Genomic DNA, 24,205 nt, shown 5'->3' on the forward strand with positions numbered 1-24,205 from the left:
TACGCCGTTCCTCCTTTTTAATGATATTTATTTATGTCTGTTTTTCCCTTTTTTTCCATTCTCTCCTCTTGTGGGATTTAGTTGGCTGCTCAGCTGTCACAAATGAGACAGAAATATAAACAAGTCTAGACACGTTATCTGCCTTCCTGTCTCCCTCTCTCTCACTCCTCATCCCCACATCTGTCAAACCAATTAAGTCCCGCTTTCCTTCCATCTCCGAGTAAAGCAGACCGTCCCTTGTTACGGAGAGAGAGAGTAAACTAAACACAAAGAAGGGGAGATATCCTACCTCTCCTGTTGATTGAGATGCATTCTGCACTCATATAGACTCTTGCTTTCTCTTCCTATAGGTGTCAGAGGGAATACAAACCAACACAGAGAGACTAGGCTACTGTGTAAGCCTGTGGGATGACCTCAAGTCCATGGAGCAGGACATTAACCAATGGACGGCCAACTCCATCGCGGACCTCACCGACAGTGTCACCAATCTCAGCGATAAAGAGAAATCGGAGGCTCATCTTGCAACCTTTCAGGTCAGAGCGCCGTGGATGGGCTGCACTTAAGTGTGTCTCAATGATGATGGTGATGTAACATTCAATTCATGTAATTGAAATGTCCTGCACTTTGATCTTACAGGCTGAGGTTGAGAAGAGGGAGCAGACGCTGGATGCTCTGCAGGAGAGAGTGACGGAGCTGAAGGAGAGAGCCAAACTGCAGGAAACCCCGTTACAAATGCAGGTGAGGATGAAGGGGAAGAAAAAATGTTGTCATTTAGGGCCAGCGGTAATGTACCACCAAGCATCTGATTTAACCACAAAAACCTCAATGGACCGACTTAAAAGGAAAAGAAGAAGCACATGAAAGCACACTGTTCACATGCAGTTTAAATGGGAGTTTGGTTGTTTAATGTTCCTTGTTGTCTTACTTGAACCAGGTCCTGGAGTCAGACCTGAGGAAGAAACTGGCCCATGCGCAGGAGGTGTACAACCAGGCCAAACACACTCTGACCTACTTCAGTTTCCAGAAGCAGCGACTTGAGGACCTCATGTCCCAGATGGCCGAGCGGCTAAAGTCAGTTGAGGGTTCCTTATCTGACCTCACTGAAGCCACTTCTCCTGAAGACATTGGGACAGTTAAGGTATGATGCAATGCAAATTCAAGTACTAAACACATCGCACAGTTTATGGAACAATATTTAACACAGTGCTTTTGCAGGACCTGCAGAGCGTTGTGCAGCAACAGAGAGCAGACATGGACTCAGCTAGAGATGCCCTGAGTGCTCTGTGCAGGTCTCATCCCTCTCAGGAGCTGTCGTGCCTCTCTGCTGACCTCACCTGCATCGCCAAGCGGACAGAGGCTGTTGCCCAGCGCTGCGCCAAGACAAGGGGAAGCCTGCAGGATGGGTTACAGCTCCACTTCAACGGTAAGAGATTTAAATGTGTACTTAGAGCTACAGTAGGCAATTTATCTTAGAAGCTTTTTTTGTTTGTTCATTTGGACAAAATTTAACCCTTTGTTTAATTGTTTATTAAATTGTTTCATGATTATTATTAACCTTATTTATGCCATATTTGAGTTGTGTTACAATAACTCAGTGAGCCACTATGGCTTCTTCCCTTATCAGGGGCCATAAACATTTTAATATCACTTAAAATCCCATGATCACCTAATCAAACAGTGCACAACATGATGCAATGTCGTTTGTTCACGTTAGTGTTGCAACAGATTTGGAGCTGATTATCCTACATATTCCCCAGAGCACACTCAATCCGCCCACTACAGCCCACACTCCATTGACACACACTGTCTGGTACACCGGTGCGCTCTCGTTGCTCAGGCACACACCTGTGCCTCGGAGAGTAATGCTGCTCTCGTCACATCTGCTCTCGAGGGAGTCATTTTGGGCTTGTTGGCAAGGCAACCCAGCGCTGCACAGCGTGGACACGCCCACACCTCCCATCTGGCTCAACACATTGGCTCCTCTTGCTCTTCTCCTTCACGCTTCTGCACTTTAAAACTATATAACCTTATTATTTTACCACACGTCATTTTTCTTTTTTTAAGTTAACTTGTTCTTTATGCTCTTCAATGCAGAGCTCGTCCAAGACTTCCGCTCCTGGCTTGCAGATCTGAAGTTGGAGCTGAAAGAGTGCTCTGATCAATCAGGAGATGTTGCCATCCTTGCAGCAAAGTTGCAAAGACTAAAGGTACTTTTCACAATCGTTCTATCCAGTATTTATTGATGCAGTTATTGTGGTAATCAAAAGTACATTCAGGGAAACATGCATCTCCTCCTACATCAACAGGTGTCAGCAGAGCAGATATCAGAAGGTGAGGAGCGTCTCTCTAAAATTTGTGAGGAAGCTGAGAGGCTCCTGCTCCACCTGCCTAAAGGTGGGGCGGCACAGGTCCAAGAGCACCTGTCCTCCTGTCAGAGGGAGTGGAGGAACTACCTGGACGGCTGCTCTCAGAACAAACAAGACTTGGAAGAGAGCGTTGAGCTTCTGAAAAAGTAAGTCATCAGTCTTGTTGTGTCATGTATTCATGCAAGGGAATTTGAATGAAATGCAAATGTTCCTCTCGTCTCCCCCCCAGTTTTAATGGCTGTGTGGAGGATATAAGGGACTGGCTGAAGCAGATGGATCTCAGCCTCAAGAGCGAGCCTTTTTTGGGGGCAGAGAGCCAGCAAGGAGCCACAGACTCCACAGAAGAGCTGGAGAGGATGGAAAACCTCCTTAAGGAGCTTCTTGCAAGAAGGTATGTGTATGTAAGCGTGTGAAGCCATATGTTATAGCAAGCATATCTATTATTCTGAACAATAACATATTTTATTGTCTCTTGCAAAGAAACTCTATCGAGCGTCTTTGCCAGGAGGCGCAGTCTCTGTCTGAAGCAGGCCGGGGGTCAGGAGGAGAGGTCAGAGCGACAGCCCAGCTCCAGATGGAGCACCAGGCCCTGCTGAAGGCGGCCAGGGAGAGACTGCGATGCTGCCAAGAGAGCCAGGCCTTCGGAGAGACCCTCCAAGGGGTCTGGGCATGGCTGGAGGAGATCCAGGAGAGACTGGGTACAGTAGACAGCACCATGGGGACCAAAGAGCAGTTAGAGCAGAGGCTGGAGACTGTGCAGGTGAGAGGAGGTTTCAGCTAGTAGCCGATACATACCTGTAATTAGCATGAAATATCACATAGGATGAAAATCCATGTAGTGATTTTTGTTGGAATGTTTAAGAGCACATATTGATACTGTATTGTCTGGTTTTATTTTACATTCAATAGTTCTTCTCATGAACACAAGAGGGGGCTGTTTACTTGAGAAAGTCTTCACTCTAAGTTCTGATGTCTAAATCCAGTTCACTCTGACCCTGCTCTGTTTGCACAGGACATCCTGCTTTTGAAGGGAGAGGGCGAGGTCAAGCTGAATATGGCGATGGGTAAGGGTGAGTTGGCCCTGCGGAGCTATGGAGCCGCCGGACAGGAAGTGGTCCGCTCTCAGCTACAGGAAGTGGAGGATGCTTGGGCCACGTTGCTTGTGACTGCAATGAGCTGCCACAGGTAAACTTCCCACCTTGTTCCATCAGCTGGAATATAATCTGATGGTTAAGTCCCTATACGTGCAGTTAAAGCTATTTATAGGTCATAGTTCTTAAGAAGTGGTCCTGCCTTTAACTTGATATTATTTAATTATATTTCATTGTATTATTGAATTAACAGAAACTGAAAAAGCTCTTGATTTTTGCCTTTTTGATGTGCTATTAAAAAATTGTCCGCTGGACATTTTAGAGGCAATTTACCTGCATGCCAAAAAATCCACTTTCCTGGGAACAGGTTATTCTCATCATGATAGATTGATGTCTCAATGCCATTAATTACCATTAGGTTAAATACATAATGAGAAGTGTTTTGTCCCATTTTATAACTCTGATTTATGTATCTGATTTCTCTGGGGGTGTGCACGTGCATGACAGCGTGCACATGCATCAGTTTGTGCGTGTGTGTGTGTTTAATTGAGCAATTATGGCCCCTCCTAGAAAAATTGATCTCATTAGGGACTAAGTGCTGGATGGCAAACAGTGGGTCACACATGGGGTGTGTTTGCGTTTTAACCAGAATGGGATAACAGTAGGCTAGGGGTAGCAGGTGAAATAGAGGTTTGTGTGTGTCTGTGTGTGTGTGTGTGTGTTCAGATATTGGCGTTATTTGTACATGCAGGGGTAACAGATGGCAGGGAAAATTATGGGTGTGTATCTGCGCCTGTTTGTGCTTGCACCCCTCAGTAAATGGGGATAAAGGCACTAAGCCAGTATTACAGACTATTTATATTACTTAGCCATGTCATGGGTATGAAAAATATACTGTACCTGTATAAGACCATGAAAAGGTATGCCATATTTTATGTGTTACACTTTATATGTTTAGATTTTATGTATCAAGATTATCGAGTTTAGAGTAACATATTACATATAAATGTGTATAAACCAGGTGAGTACCTGTTGGATCACAGAAAAGAAAAAAACTTTGGCTAAATGTATCGACAGGCAGCTATCGTATGGATAGCCTTTAAATTTGTTGCACTCCTTAAAGGAATTGTTTTGTTTTTTGAAGTGGTGTTGTATGAGGGACTTATCAATAGTAAGTGTACGACATACAGTAGATAACAGTCAGAACGGCCCCTGTTAGGAGAAGCCGGCCAGAGTTCCTACACGGAAGCTAAGCTAAGCACCGCTGCAACTCAATGTCCCCCTGCAATATAAATTGTAATAACTTAAGAGTTCAGTTCCATTTTGTGTTTTCATAGGACAACATTTCAAATTGTTAATTACATTTATTTTTGTCCAAATGCCTGCAAAATGAATTACATTCAAACCGCCTCAGCTGCAATCTGTGTTTAGCGATAATTAGCTAATCTTAGCATGCTAAGGCGCTTAACTAAGATGGTAAACTTCCTGCTAGCACCAGGGCTGAGTATCTTTAAGAAAATTGCAATACCTTTATTTGAAACCTTTTTGGTCCACATTTTTGAAGATAGTTATCTTGGTTACTTTGGTTTCCAATATCCAGCCCTAGTTAGCATAGTCAGCATTGTCACTGTCGGCTTGTTAGCATGAAGGCATTAGCATTTAAAGCTCCTGTGAGGAGTTTTTCGCTGGTTATAAAACAGACTAAAATTAATTCTGATTACTCTATGACCTACAAAAGCAAACCAGACCATCATCGACAAGATTGATTATTTCTGTGAAGTTATTTTTAATGCCTGAAACCACTGGCGGGGGGTAGGTGTCAGACGAAGTGATTAACTGCACGCTGCCTTTGTTTACGTTTTTTAGGGCAAAAATTTAAAGTGAGTGACACATAAAGACTATTAAAATAAAGCAGGATGATCTTTTTTATGTTAAAAAACATTACTTAAGCATGTACAGAACAAAATCAGCAAAGAGATAAGAGGTACGGCTTTGTCCACAGGGGGCGCCAAAATCAACACAAACCGAACATTCCCCACAGGAGCTTTAAGTAGGCAAGCTGAACTCAAAGCATGTTTATGCATGTTAATGTGTTCAATCTTCACTGCTTTAATGACTCACTCAATGTTCAGGGTCAAGGGGTGAAGGGGTCTTCTTACTGCTCACAACAATATACTGTGAAGGACCGAGAGGTTAGAGGGTGAAATGACTCAGTGGTGATGGTGATGACTAAGAAAACAACTTAACACATTTTTATACATTGGCACATTCTATGTATTTTTAACAGATCTAAATATATTAAAGTTGTTTGTTCGACAAGGTAAACATCCACTAAACTGTATTATAGTTACTTTTAAAGATGTTCTTATTTTAGCAGGTTGTAAATTCACTGACTAAACTTTTAATACTTGACATATTTGGTCAGATGTTTCCTGTTTATTCAAGATGTATAACGTTATGTGTCAGTAGACTAACACAGAGATCTACTGTCCTTCCCTCCAGTCGATTGGAGTGGACCGTGTCACAGTGGGGAGGATACCTGGAGAGTGCTGCCCAGCTGCGTTGCTGGATGGAGGCTGTGGAGCGGGAGGTGTGTGCACCTCTCACCCCCCAACCAGGGCCCAGAGAAAAGGCCTCCCAGCTCGATAGACTCAGAGCCCTGCTGGCTGACCTGGAAGACCACCAGGTGGCGCTGTCCAGTCTGGAAGAGAAAGCAAGAGAGCTGTTCAAAAAGACAGGTGATGCCAGCTTTAACCACGGTGCCCGGACTCAGCTGCAGGCGCAGTTTGATGACCTCACGGCCTTGGTCGAGGTAAAATGCTACTTTATCCATCCAAATATTTCATTATAAAAAATGGAAACTACGGAGCTTACTCAAGGATTTTATTGATATTATGAACTCCTGTTGTTACTGACTTTTTGTGTCTTTAGGAGAGAGTACGGCTAGCGCAGGCGGTGGTGTTGGAACACCAAGAATACCTGGAGGCTGTCCGGGAGCTCACTGATTGGCTGATGACTGCAGGAGAGGAGCTCCAGCATTGGTCGGATACATCAGGAGACTCTTCCTCCATCAAAAAGAAGCTGTCAGAAGTGAGGGTAAGGCAGGCTGTTTACATACAAAAAAAATCTGTTGCTTGTTAAAGCCGGCTGACGCTCCTTTTGTTGTCCTTGTATACACTTTTGTCAAGATTTGACAATTCAACAATTCCTGAAACAAAAAGGATGATCAGCTCTCGGTCGATATACTGACTAAGAATAGCGCACAACATCTGACAGGTGATGGGCCTATTGTGCTGTAGAGTGGGCATGCAAAATCATCATTATTTGGGCTCTTTCTAATTTTATGCGCCTTTAAATTTATAACATTTGAAGTCAGGGTGCCTCAGGGATGTGTTGTGTGTTTTTAAAACTGCACCCTGTAACTGTTTTATGTATGTCATCTGTTGCTAAGGTAACTGATAGCTGAATTATCTGTACTTATCTAATCTTAATGGTCTCCTGCCATGAAGGAGGGCAGGCTATGTAGGGAATTGGTTCTCATATCACAGCCAACTATCTCCGTCTCTCCTGGCACATTTTACCACCAAGTTGCTCTATTACTGTGTAAAAAAAAAAAAAGGTAAAAGAGAGCAGCAGTGGAATTACTTCTTAAGCTTTTCCCCGTTCAATGATTCTGCAGCTACAGAGCAGAGAAAAAGTGTGTGGAGATATTGATTTGCATTTAAATTTCACACATGGGTCCTAATTATCACATAACAAATGTGTGTTTGCAGAGCTGTGGTGTGAAGCACTTCAGAGGAAATATAATTTGATGTTTACACAAGCTCGTTGCTCCATTTTCATTTCCCATTCATGGACTCAAGGTTAATGTTCATATCTTTCTCCTCACGTACACTAAAATGAGCAGATACCTTTATTAATCCCTTTATCATTCGATCGCTCCCCGCTCAAGTGTTTGCTCTTCACACCTCCTGACTTCCAAGTGCTGCCTTTCCACGCAGAACGAGAGATGGAGGCAGAGAGAGAAGAGACATTACGGAGATAGGAGAAGAAAATACAGATGTTTTATTGTTGGAGGAGATGAAACGTAGGCAGTGATGAAACAGGAGAATGAAATCTATGTAGGCAGCTTAAAATAGCATCCACCGTAGGTTGCAGTTTCCGTAGCCACAGTTTCCGTAGCAACTTTGCCTCCTGTCCACCCTCCCTACCTCTTCAGGAGCGTGTGGAGTGTCGCCTGCTGGAGGGCCGAGATCGCCTAAGCCGGGTTCGTCGGAGCGCCGCGTCCACGGCCGAGCACACGGCAGCGGGAGGCTGCGAGGCCATGGACCGGCAGCTGGGGGCGCTGTCGCAGGCTCTGGAGCAGTGGGAGGGGGCCGCGCTGAGGGCCAGGGACGGCCTGGAGGGGGCCCTGGCTGCCGCTGCTGCATCGGAGGAGGAGTACGAGCGCCTGACTGCACGCCTGGAGGACGAGCTGAAAGAGCTGGACGGACGGCTGAGGGGGTGGAGCCAGGAGCTGATTAAAGCTGAAGGGAGGAGCAACGGCGAGGAAGCGGTGGAGGGATGGCAGCTGGCTAAGGTATAGTGGCATGGGATTTAAAATAAATGCCAATGAATTATTCTCTGTTCATCTGCTCACAATAGTTTATTTAAAAAAATGATAGATAATAAAACTCTTCCATTCAGCTAGGATTTGGGCTGGCAAACTGTCATGTGTAAAAACCTGTTAGTGGCGTCTGTGCAGCACTGTACTATGGTAATTTTAGAGAAGGTGATTAGCATTGTTTAATGGAAAATACACACACACACACACACACACACACACACACACACACAGTCTGTGCAGACATACATCCTCTGCATCCAGCTATGCTTCCTCTGTCAGTAATTATCCATTCTATTTGTAAATCCTGAAAACAGATTAGTTTGTAAATCAGCTTTACTGGATGACGAAAGAGTGACAGCTACAATCCCATCAGTTTCCCTTGTTTTCTCTTCATTCTGTCCTCTAGACCCCTCCCCCTTTATTATTTTCGGCTTTTATTTCCCCCTATCTCTCCCGCCCAAACGTTCCCCCTCTCAGTTCCTTCCCCTTTCTGTACTCTGACTTGTTTAAACTGACTCGTACAGTCTTGGCTGCAGGGGACGTTTCCTAGATGCTCCTGCCCCTCACCTCCCCTGCTGTTCTTGTTTCTAACCTCCACAGGATGTTTACATTGTCACATTTTCTCTCTATCGTCAAAGCTGTGACAGCATGTCCACTCTCTAACTCCTCCCCTGGCTTCTTCGGCCATGCCTTTCTCTGGTTTTCCTCAATTTAAGGCTGTCAAAGATCATAGGAGGAGTCTTTCCCCTCCTCCGCTTCTGTCTCTCCTCCTCCTCCTCCAGCCTGCTTCCTGTATCCAGGCTTGTTTTCGTTACGCGCTCGTTTGTGTGCATTTTGAACCAGTCCTGCATCTGCGAGGGCTGACAGCTGAATTCCACGGGGAGACAGCGTGAGAGAGTGAGAGAGGGAGGGAAAAAATGTGCGAGAGGGAATGAGCGCCAGTGGGAGTGGGAGGAGGGAGACAGAAAGAGGAAGGAGGAGAAAGTAGTGGAAGGACAGGAGGAGGGGAAGGAGAAGAGGGAGAGGAGAGCAACGAGTGCAGGAGAACAGGGAGGGTGGGAGGGTTGTTTATTGGTCATACGTCAGGAGGAGAGCGAGCGGGTGAGAGTCGCAGAGGACGCTTGTACATATTTCATGGGACGGGATTTCATGACTGTGTGAGTGCAGAATGTGAGGCACGCTGAGGAGAGCGGGAGAACGTTATCCACAGCTCCTTCCTGCCACACTCCGCCAAGAACAGAAATGCTGTTGTTGTACAAGCAGCACTGTGAGTATGTGTTCGGAGCCTGCGTGTGTGTGTGTGTGTGTGTGAATGTGAGAAGAGCGAGAAGGACCGAGCCAGGGTGTGAATAGGAATGCGAGTGCACTTATTGAAGGGTGTCATACAGAACCGTTGGGTGCTTGTCTTTCCCTGACACAAACACACACACACACTGAGCCAGCTGGTGTCTGTTTGTGTTGTGTAGGATATTCTGGAGGGCTTGCAGAGCGCCGAGCCGATGGCAGAGAAGTTGAAAGGCCAACTGAACGACCTGGTACGGTACTCCAGAGACCTGGGCTCGCAATCAGACCGGGTCACTGCGCTGATCAAGCAGCACAACAGGTGAGTGGAGTCTTTCGGCTTGGTGAACTACTTCTCTGTGTGTGTGTTCATTATGTGGGTTTGAAATGAAGCCGAGATTTATGGTCTAAGGCTGGGTGACAGCTAATTAAAAGTTTTCTTTACACATGTAAGAATTGGGCTTCATGTGTAGCCCAACAATAGAACACAGCTGCTTTGTATAATCACACATTTGATCATTCATACGATTTTTGCATGTACTTGCTGTGTTGCAAAATCTGATTTGGAATACATATATATATTTGATAATATTTTGATATACGTAGATTTCAACCATATTGCTAAACCCTGTTATAAGTCTAATAGGAAGGGTCTCTTACACATACATTAATCTAAACATGCACCGAACAGCCCGCACTGTATAAAGGGTTTTGCGGGTAGTGAAGTAAATCCATGCAAATTGTGTAAATTATGCTAACAATATGTAAGTCAGCAAGTAAAGTTTACCTAACAGTGACAGTTGCAACCCAAAATAACATAATACAATCTACCCAAAGATTTTGGTTCTGTGCTGCAAAGTGTGCATGCCTCAATGATTGTTCTTGGCTGCAGCCCAGGGTTGGATTAATCGGTGCAAGTATCACCAGTGTCGGTGTGCCATCGGGGGTTGAAGTAAAGATTCCTGTTTAACATTTAGCTGTGTATCAGAGAATTAATGAAAGTGTTTATGTACTTATTATTTAAGCCGCTTTCCCACTGGTCAAAAAACCCGGCTTTTTTCCTTAGTAGGAAAGGCTACAATCAGTATTCAGACCCGGGTCAAATGACTCTGCAGTAAACCCGGGTAGTTATCGCCTTGGCTCCGATCGGCAATGATGTGAACACAAAACCTGTGTCGTGCTAATCTCCGCCACCATTCCAGTGCGATGCTATGCTCCGTCGGTAGCTTCTGCGAGTCCTTTTCATCTCAGCTACAAATTCGGCCCGTCTCCGTCCGAGCAAAGTTCAAATATTCTTGCAAATCTGTCTGCGCCGAGTTTGATAAACAGACTGAATGAGTAATAGATACAATAAAGACCTAACCACTGGAACATCTTCACTGGTTACTAACCATGTTTCCGGCACATTTGTGACGTCAGACGGTGACGCAGCAGAAAAGAGACTGAAAGGAGTATACTTCGCTGCCAATGGGAAAAGAGACAATCGGCATCTATTAGTGGGTCTTCCCAGGTCTGAAACACCTGCGTCAATGTGCTTTTTTGGGAGGGAAAGTTGTATATGCCATATGCTGTCGCCTCACAGCTAGAAGGTTCCTAGTTTGAATCCTGGAGGGGAGTCCTTTCTGTGAGGAGTTTGTATGTTCTCCGCGTACATGTGTGGGTTCCCTCCGGGTACTCCGGCCTCCTCCCACAGTCCAAAGACACGCTCGTTAGGTTCACTGGTGACTCTAAATTGCCTGTGAGAATGAGCGGGAAAAGTTGTTGGTCTCTATGTGTCAAGAGTCATTATTACTAATTTTTTATTAAGTAATTAGTTGTGTAATCTAATGAGAATGTGAAGTTAGATTTACCTAATTTATTTGAGTGCATCATAGTAAATTGTATAGGTTGTTTTTTATAGTGCATACATAAAACTCTCATTCATTCCTCCTATAACAAACAAAGTGTATCCAATAACCACACTGGAATAAGAGCAGAGTTTCCCCCCCAAACACCTCTCAGATGTCTGAGTGGGAAGGATTAGTGCTCTGTTTTACAAGCTTATTTGTGTTAGAGGACTGGGATTGTGTGTGTGGCCATCTTGCATGCAGAGTGTGCATGTATGTGTGTGTCAGCCAGACGAAAGTGAAAGATGACAGAGAGCAGCAGAGCCACCAGTTGCTACGCGACATTTAACTGCCTTCCCTTCACCTCTGCGTGTTCCTTGTGTTTGTTTCGGTTTTTGCGTCCATCTCCGCTCTGATTTTTATGCAAGGCTGAGTGTGATTTGAGGGAAATCAGCAACATTTGGATGGTGTTTTTTTACATGCTGATACTATGCATGCCTTAGTCTGTTTACTGAGCTCGAATTATCTGCGTTTGAGCCCACAAGTTTGTGAACACACCGTGCAACGCCTTTTTGAAAGAACAGCAGAGCATAAAAAGAACACCATGCACACAACCAACATATTGAACACATGCCTACACTAGTATGAACACTCAGTGGCACACAAACTGCTTAATTTACATAGATGCAATATTAACGTAGACATTTTGAGATATTGCCAGGTAGTGTGACTAACATTTATTGGCAGACAATCTCTGTGAGGTCAACTTGTTGGAGATGCTTTGGCGGGAAAATGGGCTTGGCTGCTGCTGATGGGCAGAAAAACACAGCGCCCCTCCTCATTCACTTGGCTTTTATTCTATAATAGACTTGGCCTGTGCTCTCTTTGCACCTGTCCTGCATTAAGCACTGCAGAAAGAGGAGCAAGGAAGGGAGAGGGAGAGAGAGAGAGAGAAAACGCAGTAACTCTTCCCAGCCTTTTCATCGCACATGCCAGATTTTGTCAGCCACAGCAGAAAAAAAGTGCTTCTTGCACACTCGTGTTATCCCCACTGTGCTCGCCTTTTATGCCCTCATCGCATCATTGAAAACTCAGGGGTGTTTGTGTGCACGCTGCTTGTGTGTGTTGGTAGAAGGTTGTCTTGTTTTTTTTGCCTCCCTTTGGACATCACCTCTTGCTTAAACAGCTGCACACCTTGTTTCCCTGCTGTCATCCTTTCCATTCCTTCTGCCCCCCTCCCTTCTTTAACCTTCACCCACTGCCTGATATGTGTGAACCCAGTGACTCTTTTCTTTTGTTGTCGTACATTTTTTAAGCCCTAATTAATTCAGCTTAGAGTTTTGCATGTGATTAACTGTGAATATTGTTTGTTCAATGAAGCTTTCATTTTTGCCTGAATTAAGAAATACATATTAACCATCATGTTTAAGCAATGATTTACCCAGACATTATAAGAGCCCTGTCGTAAGACATTACAGACATATTGTACATTTTGTTTAGTGTCAATGCAGGTAACATTTTCCCCATACAGTATGTCACCAGTTGAAAAGGAAGAGTATTGTAGTTCAGGCTGTGACAGTAACGGCATGACAGCAATACCGTGGTTATGTGACGGCAACTGCAGGGTGGACCTGGTGACTGTTAGCATAGACCTTTGGCTTGCCTACTTAAAAAACCAGGTTCACTAAATTACCGTAAAATACGGAATATAAGTCGCAGTCTGTTTTTGGGGGTATCCCAGAGGGAAAAAGGTTTTCTATAGCTATTAATTAATAAAAACGTTAAACACTATTTCAATTTATTTCATTTAAAACACATTCAAAACACACACAAATTACAGCCTACCATCTGTTTTCATCATGTCAAGTTTGCAATCCTGCTAGCTACCGGTGCTGTAGCTAGCAGTAGCTGGCAGCCTACAGTAACGCTGATTGTTGTGAGGGTGGCGGCCTTTAATGGCGACAATGACGGTGCATGTCTGTGATGAAGCGTCAGCAACAGTCAAGTTAGTTTTCCTCACTTAAAACAATAACGCAATAACATTCATCTCTCTGCATTTTATACTGGTTTATTTGTCGCACCCATATAAAGGATGCAGCCCACTTTTAAGATGAAGAAATGTATTAAAACTGCGTCTTTTTACGAATTTTACGGTAACTGAAACTGAAATAAAATGTGAAACTTACTTAAAATAAAAGGTCCAATATTAGTGAAGCACTCAGTTTTTTTCCCTTCACTCAAACGCCACATTTACAGGTCGCTGTGGCGGCATGGAGAAAACAGTAGGACCTGAATGCAGGACATGAAGCAGTGAGACACTTCACCGTGACCCCAAGAGAGAGTGAAAGAAAAAGTAAAGCTGAACCTATGTCTGAGAAAGATGGTTAAAAAAAACAGTATGAGTAGCGGTGGGAGGAAGAAGGTAAACAATCAGCACATGCAGAAAGTGAGAAAACATAAATGGTTTTAAAACATAAAAATTAGACAAACCGAAATTTTGTCTTTATATTGAACTCACTTCCAGGTTTTTGCACATCATTTAATATCAGTCTTCCTGTTTGCCATTATACAATCTCAGATCCCATCCGCTATAGTTTGACGACGATATAGCCTTTGGGGACAACGGTTAACATGTTGGGTGTGTAGCCAGCGGTTAGCGACTTCCAGTCAAGGCTTCCTTTTCCGCGTGCTACATTGTTTACAGAAAAAGAAAAGTTTTTCTTGTGATTTACTTTAATCAATGGGTCTTACCTTTGCATGAAATCATGATGCAGATTAGTAAAAAGGAAAAATGAAGCTTTGTCAGGTCTTTTTCCTGCACACCCCGCAGCCTGCTGATACGTGATTGGTCAATATTACTCGGATTACAAGCGTAGTATAAACAGAAACCAGAACACTTGCCATCCCTAAAATCCATATCCCTGCCTACAGATTCCACATTTCTATGTAATAGAGATTAGCCAATATAGTATTATTGCAGTAGTACAATACAGCAGTAATACACTATTGTGGTATACAGTACAGTCTTACTTTCTTTTTCCTTTGTCTTTATTTTAGCTGTAAATTGAAGACAGTTTTATTCAACATTTTCACGTCTCAATATCCTCAACTTCAAACAGTTGTTATTAATAATCTTTATTATTGCTGCACTTCCTGTTTCCAGCTATAAATTTAAAGGATATATGAACAAAACAAAAGTTCCTGATGGAGTGTCCCCTTGACATATAATCCCCTTTTATTGTAACTCCCCCCTCCCACACCCCCAGCCATATTCCTTCTATCTCACCCGTTTTCTTCCAGCATCAATCTGTCATCCCTCGCTCTCTCCATCTTGTCACCCCTGTGAACTCTTGCCCCACTCATATGTTGCCTCTCAACCCCCCACCCACGCAGTGCCCCTTACAAACCATCCCCCACTCTCCCCTCCCTCCTTGCCCCAACGCTCATTCCTTCCACTTCACCCATTTTGCCATTTCTCCACCTGCCCCTTTCTCACTCCTGCTCCCCGTCCTCCTCCTCCTCCTCGTCCATAATGTGCGGACAGTATGTACACTATCAGAGCATCTGCACATGTATCCTCTTTGTTTTGATGAGCACATGGGCAGCAGACAGCAAACACAGTAACCCATGTCTTTCTTTGTTTTTATTGTCTCTGTGAATTTAAATCCGTGCGTAACGTTTCTCTTGTCCTCACAGCCTCAGTCTTCGTGCATCCAGGGAGTGTCAAAATAAGGAGCGCTTGTTGGAGCAGAGGTTTCGTGCAGCACTGAGAGACTTCCAGCAGTGGTTGGTCAACGCCAAAATCAGCACAGCTAAATGCTTTGATGTGCCGCAGAGTGTTGCAGAGGCCTCCACCGCTCTGCAGAGAATTCAAGTAAGAGATATCTTTATGTTCTTATTCACAGTGTATATCAGTGACTGTGTGCTTAAAACAGTAGTGACTATGGTCATGTGCAGTCTTTACTATGGTGTTTTCTCCGCATGTTGCTCATATCACTTGTAAATCACACTTCTCTTCCGCCTGCTCTGCTGCTACTCTGATTCACTTTATTGCCACTGGAAATATAAAGAGCCTCACCTTCTGTGAACCGGGGAGTTCTCCCAGGACACACCTACCAGACACAGAACAGCAAATATACAGATTGAATCTGATTTTGTTATATTTTTCTGGGATAGAAAGTAGTGGAATTAATATTTTCTAGTCTCTAGATATTGCTTTAGTCCAGCCTTTTGAGGAAGACCTACATTTTTAATAACCTGCTCATGTTGCCGGATGGATAATAATACTCAGTCGTACTCTCATGTCTGAGTGCCTGCCACGCGGAATAAAGTTTGCACGCTATAAGCCATTAACTAGCTCCAGTGAAGCTGCAGTGATTTCAGAACAAGTAGCTGTTGATAGTGGAGTTAGGGGAGGGTAAATTATTGACTTATATAAACCAGAGTCTTTCAGGGAATTAAATCTACAATTGTATTTTCATAGACATTTCATGTCTGTTTTTGTTCCTTGTTTTGGGTGCATTTAAAATACGCTGTTGCTAATTGACAATTGCTGATTGTTTTTAAAGTAATAATCTTGAAGATTTTCATTTTAAAAAATGTCTGTTAAGTCACTATCTATCCCCGAATGAGGTAACACAATGGTGACTGAGCCTATAGCCCACTGGTGAAAGCCTTTGCATTTGCTGTATTATGGACTGGGTGTCTGTGGAGACATTCACAGAAAACATTAGTGGCACCCAGTTAGTGACGTGTTTTCCATCACCCAGCAGTGATTGGTCTGCCAGAGAGGGTAGGCGGAGCTAAGCAGCTGCTTTTCCGGTCTCTGCAAGTGTTGCGAGTAAACAGTAATCTACTATGGCTGAACAAACAAAGAAAAGATGGATGACTACAGATACAACTTCAACAATAAGTGAAAATCCAAAGAAAAAGAAACAAATTCGACGCTCAGATGAAGGCAAACAGTCTAAAAAGGAAAGCGACCGCCAGCGAGGAAAATCAAGAGTTACAACCGGAGCCAACCGTGGACATCACACATGTGACACTGTCTGGATATCTGGGAAGTGTGCCCCCGCAATTACCGTTGATCGCCATAGGTGCCGCCAAAGAGAACGAATCTGAGATCTGTAAGATTACTAGTGTTGGGAATTACGGCTCTTTAAAGGGAGCTGGATCTTCTGGCTCTGTTCCTTTCCGAGAGCTGTTCAAAAGGACAGGTCTTTGTTCGCAAAACGTCACAACACTATGAGGTAGAGATTGGTCAGACTCGCGAACGTACCTGCACTATTCTCCTGTGTCAACACGCATATTTAAAATTTAAAAAAGCAGAATAATGTAGGAACAATTAATCACCGTCATCGATATTCCAATAATTAATGATACATCTCTGTATAGGATGTCAACAAAAAAACAACAAACTTGGCGGAGGGTTATAATGTTGTTCACCGCCGGCACTATGTTGTCGCGACATGATTCTGCTGCACGTGACCTAGTATAGCGGAGCTGCAATTGAAAAAAAGCTGCCTGTGGTAATTCGGCATAGAGGGGGGTGGATCGAGGGCAGGCTCTCACCTATGACTCGGTTCCTGTCGTTCACACCAAAGAGCCGTTCAAGAGAATCGGATCGTTTACAAACGTCACAACACTACTACTAAAACCTTTGCGTGCATTTAGCAGGATAAGAAATTCATTTCCTCATAAAGGAAATAGCTTAAAGTGAAATGATGCAATAGTTGAAGAATCAATCCACTCATTGGGAGACTGCTCAAGGGGATGTCTGTGTTGACATGCCCACTGTTGAGTGTCCTTTGGTGGGCCTGTTGGGGTGGCGGTGCCTGCCGTGGGCCTGCATAAGCTGAATTCGGGCGCATAGCCAAAAGAGGGATGAGAGAAAGCTCCACAGCGGGGTCTCTGTGCCATTCTCTCTAAAATATCTGTGTGTTGCTCTTCCTAAGAAGCCTCTGTGTCTCTTTCTGAGAAGCTGGCAGGTGTAACAGTCACTTAAAAGCACCCCAGGGGCCTGGCTAAGAGTCGGGTGCTTGGCGGTTAAGGTAGACGCGCCCACATCCCTGCACCAGACGGTTAATTACCTCTCAGGCACTTGACCATGTCCACCACTACATAACCACCAGGGAGTTGAGGTTATCGCTCTCAGCTGAGCTTAAAGATGATTATTCTTCTCTAATAAAGCGCAGAACTTGATTTTACTCCAATGTTTGAGGTTTTTATTCAGTGCGGAGTGTACACGTGGAGCTTTAATTATTTAATCAACAGTCGCACAAAGAGGGAGGTCAGAGATTTGAAAGAACATCGGGTACTTGAAGATATCACTTTCCTAAAGAGAGAGGAAGTTTTTATGTCTGCTCCTCGAAGTTTCTGCTGCAGCGTTGAGGATGAGAGGGAACGTCACGGAGAATATGGCAGCGGAGGAGAGAGGAGGCAGTCATGTTTTATTTATTATTGACTTGGTGAGGAATGTGGAACAATGTTTCCACATGGCTGACCTCCAGGAGGGCCAGCGTGGGAGGGGCTCGGGGCAACCATTGTGTCACGCTTAATTGGTGGTATACAGTTACATTGGCAGAGGGAGAGTGGTGGTAAGTATGGACAAGAAAAGAGAATGAACAGAGAGAAGAGAAACAGAAAATAAACAGAGACAGACTTTCTTTGCTTGTGTGTGGCTCTACTGTACCAGTGCGTGTGTGTGTGTCAGGAGGCTGACGCTTTAGTGTGTGTAAGTGATGTGCTGACTGCACAGATGGTGGAGTGGTCCCTGCTGCGCTACTGTCATCGGCTCCGCTCTGAGGGAGGGGTCCATGTGTATGTGTGTGTGTACATTTTGTGCGGGTGGGTATAGAGGAGCGATGTAAAAACCCACACATTTCAGGCTCACTGACTTTCCTTATCTGTGATTGCCTCCCTGGGTCAGACGTCTACCTCTGCCCACGCATATGTTTTAAGTACAGACTCTAGTCGGTCTAATTACTGCTCTGTGCAAAGTGAGATTCTGGGACGCAGAAAATGGTCATATTGATTTAAATTACCCATCAGCCATTGCATCAGAAGTAGAAAGAAGTTAGAGATTGTCATTCATTCCATTTCTTTTCTCCCTCCTTTCACGTTCACACCCTCCTCCCTCTGTGTGTGTGTGTGTGTGTGTGTGTTTAGTGTTAAATAGTCACAGTTCCTTTGTCTTCGTCTGTGTATCCCCACAGGAGTTCTTGAGTGACAGGGAGCATGGCCAGGCCAGGCTGAGTACAGTAGGAGCCAGTGGGGAGCTGCTGATGGCTGTGGTGTCCAAAGACAGAGTTGAGGGAATCAAGGCCAAGGTGGCAAACGCCAGGGAGGACTGGAAGAGCCTGATGAATAACCTGCAGACGAGGGAGGATGCGCTCAAGGTTGGTTAACATTTTCTTTTGTTTGGATGCTGATTTGGATGCCTAAGGCCCCCCTGAAAAAAAACACTGGAATTTAGGGGGGTGTGTGGTTGAACAAAGGTTAAATGTGTTTTTTTGCTTGTTCAAATGAAGGCGGAGTTTAAAATTTGTAAACAGTATATCAATGTTTGTGTCTCCTTCCTGTGGCCTACCTCTTTATTAACACGGTTTATATTCAGATGTTTTATGATATCAGAACTAATTTGTTTTCATTTGATCTTTGTCGGCATACATACACATATATAGATTTGATATAGATAACCAGAGTAGAATAAATAAATCATTTTTATTTGCACTAAAATGCTTATTTTATTGAGTTGTGTTTTTGTGTCACCATCAGTTTATAAGAGAGTTTCTATTTGACATCTTGAGTGTCTTATTTGCAGAACCTTCAGTCGCAGATGACGGAGTTCGAGGCCAGCGCTGAGCCTCTGCAGGACTGGCTGAACAGCACAGAGGTCAGAGTTCAGGAGAGCAGCGCTCGGCTACACGACCTTCCAGCCAAGAAACAGGAGCTCAGCAAACTGCAGGTATTGTGGAGCCCAAAGTCATGATCCTTACACAGTTACACCTGACTCTACCTCAGTTACAGTAATAATCTTGAAGATTTTCCATTTAGATAAATGTCTGTTAAGTCACTATCTATCGCCTTTACATTTACAGTATTACGGACTGCGTGTCTGGTGCGACTTTCGCAGAAAACATCACAAGCGGCGCCCAGTTAGTGACGCGTTTTCCGCCACCCAGCAGTGGTTGATCTGCCAGAGAGGGTAGGCGGAGCTAAGCGGCTGCTTTGCGAGTAAACAGTAATCTACTATGGCTGAACAAACAAAGAAAAGATGGATGACTACAGATACAACTTCAAAAAAAAGTGAAAATCCAAAGAAAAAGGAACAAATTGGACGCTCAGATGAAGGCAAACAGTCTAAAAAGGAAAGCGACCGTCAGCGAGGAAAATCAAGAGTTACAACCGTTACAAAGGGAGCCAACCATGGACGTCACACATGCAACACTGTCTGGATATCTGGGAAGTGTTCTCCCGCAATTACAGTTTATCACCATAGGTGCCGCCAAAGAGAACGAAACTGAGATCTTGGAGATAAGCACTTTAATGAGATTTTGAACATCACAGCTTGCTTAAAATTACTCCTACAGTTATGGTGGTAGATTACGTTTTTACTGTGTTTTATAGCTGCTCTTTAATCAATGCATTAAGAAGTGCTTCAGCCATATTGTAAATCCATTTTCTGTTAATTAGCATCATATCCTTTACAGCTCTGCTTTAAGTGACTCAAGTAAAGCCCATCATTACACCATAAATTGAATATTAAGTAGATTTTCCAAGGACACTAAATAGTTGTAGCTCTCCATCAGATATGCATCCCTAAAGTGCAATCTCAAATCAGCTGGGAAAAGAGAACCACCTAATTACATTTGTCGAGCACCGCTGGATCAAAATAGAGCCGCGTCTTGACACAATAGTCAGAGGAATGGTCCAGGAATCTAATTAATTCTCCTTCTGTCACAGCTGAAACGCTGCGTGGCTAAAAGGCCCTTTTCAGGATGTGATAACAGCCTCTGCCACGTCTGGCAGAGACAAAAAAGGAAGAGAGGCACGGAGCGTTAGGAGATAAAACTGACAAAAGAGAAGAAATATATCAAGCCAATCTCAAAGCTCTGCCCTTATCGTTGTTGCTATTTTTGTATTTACTCTGTTGCCCACTGTAGCACTTCTCCTCGCTGCCTTTTGTCTGGCCCTGCAAGCAATTACATTTCTTCCCTCAGCACCTCAAGTACAATACAGTACAGGCAGGCTTTAGAGGCTGAACCTGTGTTGGCAAAATCCTCTTTACCTTTTCACATGTATACCCCCTGCCTTTGCAGTTTTTTATCAGGCTTGTCTCCCCGTTCTGTGCTGTGGTGTCCGACAGATTTCTATTAAAATATGAACATCAAGAGAAATACTGCTGATGCTGTTTTTTATGATGTTCTTTTCCCTCGTCTTTATCCGTGTTTTTTGATGTGTTCCTGTTGCCCTGTCTGTTCTTGTGACATGTTAACCAAACCCTGTATCCCTCCTCTGTGCCTCCCCATCTCCCTTTTCTGTCTTTCATTTTCTGCCATTCCAATTTCTGCTTGACATTAAATGTTATGCCGCTTACACACGACCTTATTTCATCTTCTGTCGCTTTTAACCTTCCACTCCCAACTGTGCTTACTCACATCCTATTGCTCCTTCATCTTTATTTCTCCACTTCCATCTCCATCTTCCTCCTCATCCTGCTTTGTACTGGCTCAGTGTGTGCTGGAGGAGATGGCCGGTCGGGAGGCAGAGCTGGGCCGGCTCAGGGAACGAGCTCATCGTCTCTGGGAGGGACAAGCAGCCGGCAAGGGCTTCGTCCATCGTGTGTCCCAGCTGTCCGCGCAGTACCTAGCCCTCAGCAACTTAACCAAGGTAACACTGCTCCTGCATCTCAAACCCTGTCCCCCTTACTGTGTCTGTGCTTCTGCTTCAGAAATGCTGATATACAGTATGTCTTGCTTGATTCATGTACTGAGGGAGCTAAAACAATGAATGTTGTTAAGTCTGATTTGCTGTGTCATGCATTATTCCTCAGTCGCACATCAGTCATAGTTGCTTTAACCAGTTCACCTTGGGTAAGACAATCTCAGTGTCTGTAGTAATTTACCTGAGCGCAGTAATCTACCTCTCCCCTCCAAAAGGTCCTTGTAGTTGCAGCCTCATCAACATAAAAAGGCACGGGCTGCAGAGCTTACCTTTCATCCACTGAGAGGCTTCTGAAATGCCAGAGCTGAAACGTGTCGGTGCTTGAGATTCTGACCTTTGTGAAGCTCTCATTAGATTGGTCACACTCTTATGATTCATTTGATACAGCGTAGAACAAAACCTAACGCTGACCACAGAGCGAATCGTTGTCTTACCTCAGGACAATGAAAGTGCCCCAACACTGATGAATGGATTTATTTCCTTTGCCGGCTAGCTAGTGGAGCGCTATTTTTAGGTCTTCTTCCCTGCCAGACATGGAAACAGGAATGTAATCATTTAAAATTGCCACTTGTAGATTGTTATTGAAGCTCTCCCTTGCTCCTCTCTCTCCAGTTAGACAGATGTTTGAGATGTTCAAGCGATGACTGCAAAGAAAATGCTTTGTGTGTGTGTATGGGTGTGAAAGTCTCAGGAGACGTATGTGAGGGAAAAACAAGCCTGTAAATTCTCACACAAATAGAAATATAAGAAGACTGTGTTGTGCGCTGTAAACAATTGAGTTCTTACATTTTTACTCAGTCCCAAGCAGCCTCTTAGAACCATTCTAGTATATACTGTATAAAAGAGTGTGTTTATTTACTGTGGGCTGTGCTCTGCTCTCTTAAGGACAAGGCCTCCAGGATTGAACGTATTGTAGGGGAGCACCGCCTCTTCTCTCAGGGCCTTAAAGAGCTGCAGGACTGGGTGTGTGAAGCTCAGAGGGTCCTCAGCACCTGCATCTCCACCACCACAGACAAGAGCGTGTTAGAGGACCGGATGTTACAGCTGGAAGTAAGGAGGGACAGGACGGGTGTGGGGCCCTCAAAGGAATAAACACACAATCAGAGATTGCACTTGTAGTTTAAACAACTTTATGAAACGGTTTCGTCTAAAAATAACAGCTTCAAAATCATTTGATGGTACACTGACTTGCAATAGGGAGAATATTGGCTGTTTTATTCCCATTTCACGCCTTGAATGACTGTTATTGTGCAGTGTCACCTGGGTTGAGCTGGTACAATCTCCTGCAATAGTGCGTAACACTAGAGCACATTAGCAGTTAGCCCTGAAGGCAAACTTTCATTTCACCTGTTACAGTATGGACATCACAGATAGCAGAGAGACTGAAGAGGACATTAGATAGATAGATAGATAGATAGATAGATAGATAGATAGATAGATAGATAGATAGACAGATATTTACTTACCTACTTATTTAGGTACTTACTAACTTATTACTTACTTACTTACCTACTTACATATTACTTACTTACTAACTTATTACTTACGCACTTACTTCTGTACGTACTTACTAACTTATTACTTACTTACTTACTTACTTCGTAACGCACTTACTTACTAGCTTATTACTAACTTATCACTTACTTACTTACTTACTTACGTACTGACTTACTCACATACTTACGTACTTACGTACTTCTTTACGTACTTACTTACTAACTTATTACTTACGTACTTACTTACTTCTTAACATACTTACTTACTAGCTTATTACTTACGTACTTACTTACTCACGTACTTACATACTTCTTTACGTACTTACTTGCTAACTTACTAACTTCATTGATCCTGAGGGAAATTCAGGTTGTTGCACGTTGTCGGTGTAAGCAAAGTTCGAAAAACAGAGAAATACCGTCAAGAGTGAATTGCCCTCCGTAACTGTAGGGATGCCGAGACACACAAAAGAACAAGGAAAGGAAATGAGGAAAGGAAAGGAAACAAGCATCGTCTCAGAAGTGAGAAAATCAGATCAGGTATTATAACAGCTTGGCTTAAAAGGTAAATAGCAAAGTGCAAAAACTCAAACTATGTCAAATTGGAGGGGAAATCTGGTGTTGTAGAAACAAACACTGTATTTGCAATGTTTACAAAATAAACATTACACAAGCTTTATTAAGTTAAAGATATTCGTTAAGGATTAAATGTCAAGCTGGATGTCAGTATTGCTTTGAATGGTAAAGCTAGACATGGCACAGTAATAGTTGTTAATGTGTAACCACATCAGTTTAGCAGATTTCTCATTTGACACCAAGATCTTCACGACAGAAGGATCGAGACACAGATATTTTAGTTAACTTAAGGACGGTGCACCAGATAAAATGATGTCCTAGGAAACACACCAGGAATACTTGAATTTATGGTGACCATCTGGAAATGTTTGAATTCTTTTAATAGATTAGAAATGAAAACAGATATTTATTTTTGTCCACCACTGTCTGTAGGCTTTATTGGCAGCTCGTCAGGAGAGGGAGATCCAGCTTAAGATGCTTCTGACTCGAGGAGAGGCGGTGCAGAGGAACACTTCGGCTGAGGGGGTCCCAGTGATTCGCAAACAGATCCAGGACCTCAAAGACTCATGGGACTCGTTGCTTTCTGCCTCCATTCAGTGTAAAAGGTTGTGATCATGAATGAATCAATCTGTCACTCAGTTGATAAATGGGAGTGGGAACTGTCTAGTTTCACTTGATGGATTTCAGTTGGTTGAAAGGTTACAGGGACAATTAGATTAAGATGCATGTGAACCCTGTATTTGTGTGTGTTCCCTGTGAGTTAACTTTGTTGTTTCCATGTAACAGCCAGCTGGAAGGCGCTTTGTCACAATGGACCAGCTATCAGGAGGACGTGGGTCAGTTTGTGCAGTGGATGGACCGGGTCGAGGAGACACTTGGGTGCTCGGATCGACAGTACTCTGAGATGAGAGACAAGACGGCTAACCTGGGAAAGACGAAGGTATCCCATCCCGCTTATTTTCTGCATTAAGATTGAACTCATTTTGAACTTTTTAAAGGAGATTTTTAACTCCTTTTATAC

At 43.7% G+C, this 24,205-nt stretch overlaps 1 protein-coding gene across 1 annotated transcript in view; it reads left to right on the forward strand.

Annotated features, from left to right (window-relative positions):
* syne1a (spectrin repeat containing, nuclear envelope 1a) overlaps window positions 1-24,205 on the forward strand; it is a 146,359-nt gene that overhangs the window by 50,502 nt on the left and 71,652 nt on the right. Inside the window, exons 43-62 of the mRNA XM_069656525.1 lie at window positions 351-533; window positions 637-738; window positions 935-1,138; window positions 1,216-1,423; window positions 2,095-2,207; window positions 2,307-2,512; window positions 2,596-2,757; window positions 2,847-3,126; window positions 3,379-3,551; window positions 5,960-6,269; window positions 6,389-6,553; window positions 7,677-8,036; window positions 9,530-9,666; window positions 14,867-15,044; window positions 18,385-18,567; window positions 18,993-19,136; window positions 20,906-21,061; window positions 22,001-22,165; window positions 23,617-23,789; window positions 23,971-24,124. Coding sequence (XP_069512626.1) covers window positions 351-533; window positions 637-738; window positions 935-1,138; window positions 1,216-1,423; window positions 2,095-2,207; window positions 2,307-2,512; window positions 2,596-2,757; window positions 2,847-3,126; window positions 3,379-3,551; window positions 5,960-6,269; window positions 6,389-6,553; window positions 7,677-8,036; window positions 9,530-9,666; window positions 14,867-15,044; window positions 18,385-18,567; window positions 18,993-19,136; window positions 20,906-21,061; window positions 22,001-22,165; window positions 23,617-23,789; window positions 23,971-24,124 — 3,756 coding nt within the window. The remainder of the gene's footprint in view (window positions 1-350; window positions 534-636; window positions 739-934; window positions 1,139-1,215; window positions 1,424-2,094; window positions 2,208-2,306; window positions 2,513-2,595; window positions 2,758-2,846; window positions 3,127-3,378; window positions 3,552-5,959; window positions 6,270-6,388; window positions 6,554-7,676; window positions 8,037-9,529; window positions 9,667-14,866; window positions 15,045-18,384; window positions 18,568-18,992; window positions 19,137-20,905; window positions 21,062-22,000; window positions 22,166-23,616; window positions 23,790-23,970; window positions 24,125-24,205) is intronic.

The sequence above is a fragment of the Semicossyphus pulcher genome, unplaced genomic scaffold (genome assembly GCF_022749685.1).
Source record: "Semicossyphus pulcher isolate SPU_LCO1_2020_fin unplaced genomic scaffold, fSemPul1.0.p SCAF_11, whole genome shotgun sequence".
NCBI lineage: Eukaryota > Metazoa > Chordata > Actinopteri > Labriformes > Labridae > Semicossyphus > Semicossyphus pulcher.